At 37.3% G+C, this 1,376-nt stretch overlaps 1 protein-coding gene across 1 annotated transcript; it reads left to right on the forward strand.

Moving 5' to 3' along the window:
- Positions 1-636: 636 nt before the first annotated feature.
- Positions 637-924, forward strand: LOC121252118 (cyclin-dependent protein kinase inhibitor SMR6-like). The gene has a single exon (XM_041151601.1). The coding sequence runs from the start codon at positions 637-639 to the stop codon at positions 922-924; it is 288 nt and encodes a 95-aa protein (XP_041007535.1).
- Positions 925-1,376: the final 452 nt, after the last annotated feature.

Consider the following 1,376-nt stretch of genomic DNA (forward strand, 5'->3'; position numbering starts at 1 on the left):
ACACTTTACACTATTTAAAAATATATAATTTTATTTTTTTATTCTCATATTTTATATTAAATTAAAATATAAAATATAAAAATAAAAAAATAAAATTACATATTTTTAAGTGATATATAAGGTTCAGGCTTCTATCACAATTTTAATTTGAAACCCAACCGGACTCAAATACAGCTCTACTCACGGGTTTGCAATTGCCTCTGCCTCTCCTTCACATACCAAATCAAAATATTATAAAACTTTGTTTTGCTCCATCACAAACTCTTTCTAGTGTTTCCCTTTCCCCACAAAATCTGTGTTGCGCGCGCGTCTTCAAAGAATAGCCTTGCAAAGACTCTTTTCCCTTATTCCCACTATAACTTTTTCAATCTGATTCTCTAGACTAAGTTTTCCCCTCCTTTCTATAACTTGTTTTCTTGATTTGCTCTGTTTCTCAGACACAGATTCATATTTCTTTTTCTTCACTCTGTTCTAATCCAATTCTCCAAGCATACCGTTCTCTTCCTTTGTTTGCTCTTATTCGCTCTGTGCTTGCTTCGTTTTTTGTGGTTTTGATCAAAGTAAAAGGTTTCCTTTCTGGGGTTTGCTTCGATTTCAGTTCAAAGGCTTGATTTTTATTTTGTTTGGATCAAAGGGATGGGGGTCTCGAAGAAGCCGCAAGCAGTGGATGGAGGCCTAGTAAGAGCTTCGCTGAAGCCGATAAGCACGAAACCCGGAGGAAAAGCGAGGCAAGATGATGAAGAGGATGCTTGTTCCACAACCCCAACGGCAAAAGAAGCAAGAATACCAGAAAAGTTGTCATGCCCACCAGCCCCAAGGAAGCGCAGGCCTTCCTCAAGATGTCATTTTGACAGTGTCAGGGTGTTCTTCACTCCTCCTGATTTGGAGACAGTTTTCAAACTCCACGTCGAGAAAGCAAACTGAGAGTTAAGATTAGTCAAATCCCAGAAAAAAAAATGGTAAGAGATGAGGGTAGATGGAAATTAGAGTACTTAAGGCAAGGGCAGATATTTTACTATCTTTTTTCTTTCATTCTGTGTACTTTTTTTTTTTTTTCCTACTTTATATGACTCTCTTCTATGTTGTGGGTGGTGGCTGGTGGGTGGAAGCTGATGTACAAAGAAGACGTGGTATAATTAGAGAAGGGCTATTCTAGTTTGGTTCATGTTTTTTGCTAATTCATTTTCAAGCATCTTGCTTTAGCTGTTTATTGTTTGGTGCTTCTGTCGGGATGAGCATAAGTTGAACCGTTTAATAGTTCTATATCACTGTTCTTCACGTAGTGGCGGTAAAGGTAAAACAAAATGACCCAAAATTTTAGTCTTTTTACATCCTCTGATGTCCCTCTTTCACTCTCTGTTCTAGCATAAAAATCT

Source organism: Juglans microcarpa x Juglans regia, chromosome 2S, assembly GCF_004785595.1.
Source record: "Juglans microcarpa x Juglans regia isolate MS1-56 chromosome 2S, Jm3101_v1.0, whole genome shotgun sequence".
In the NCBI taxonomy this organism is placed as follows: Eukaryota; Viridiplantae; Streptophyta; class Magnoliopsida; order Fagales; family Juglandaceae; genus Juglans; species Juglans microcarpa x Juglans regia.

Excerpts from the sequence above, each read along its gene's own strand:
- LOC121252118 (XM_041151601.1), top strand. The coding sequence starts at position 637 with ATGGGGGTCTCGAAGAAGCCGCAAGCAGTGGATGGAGGCCTAGTAAGA.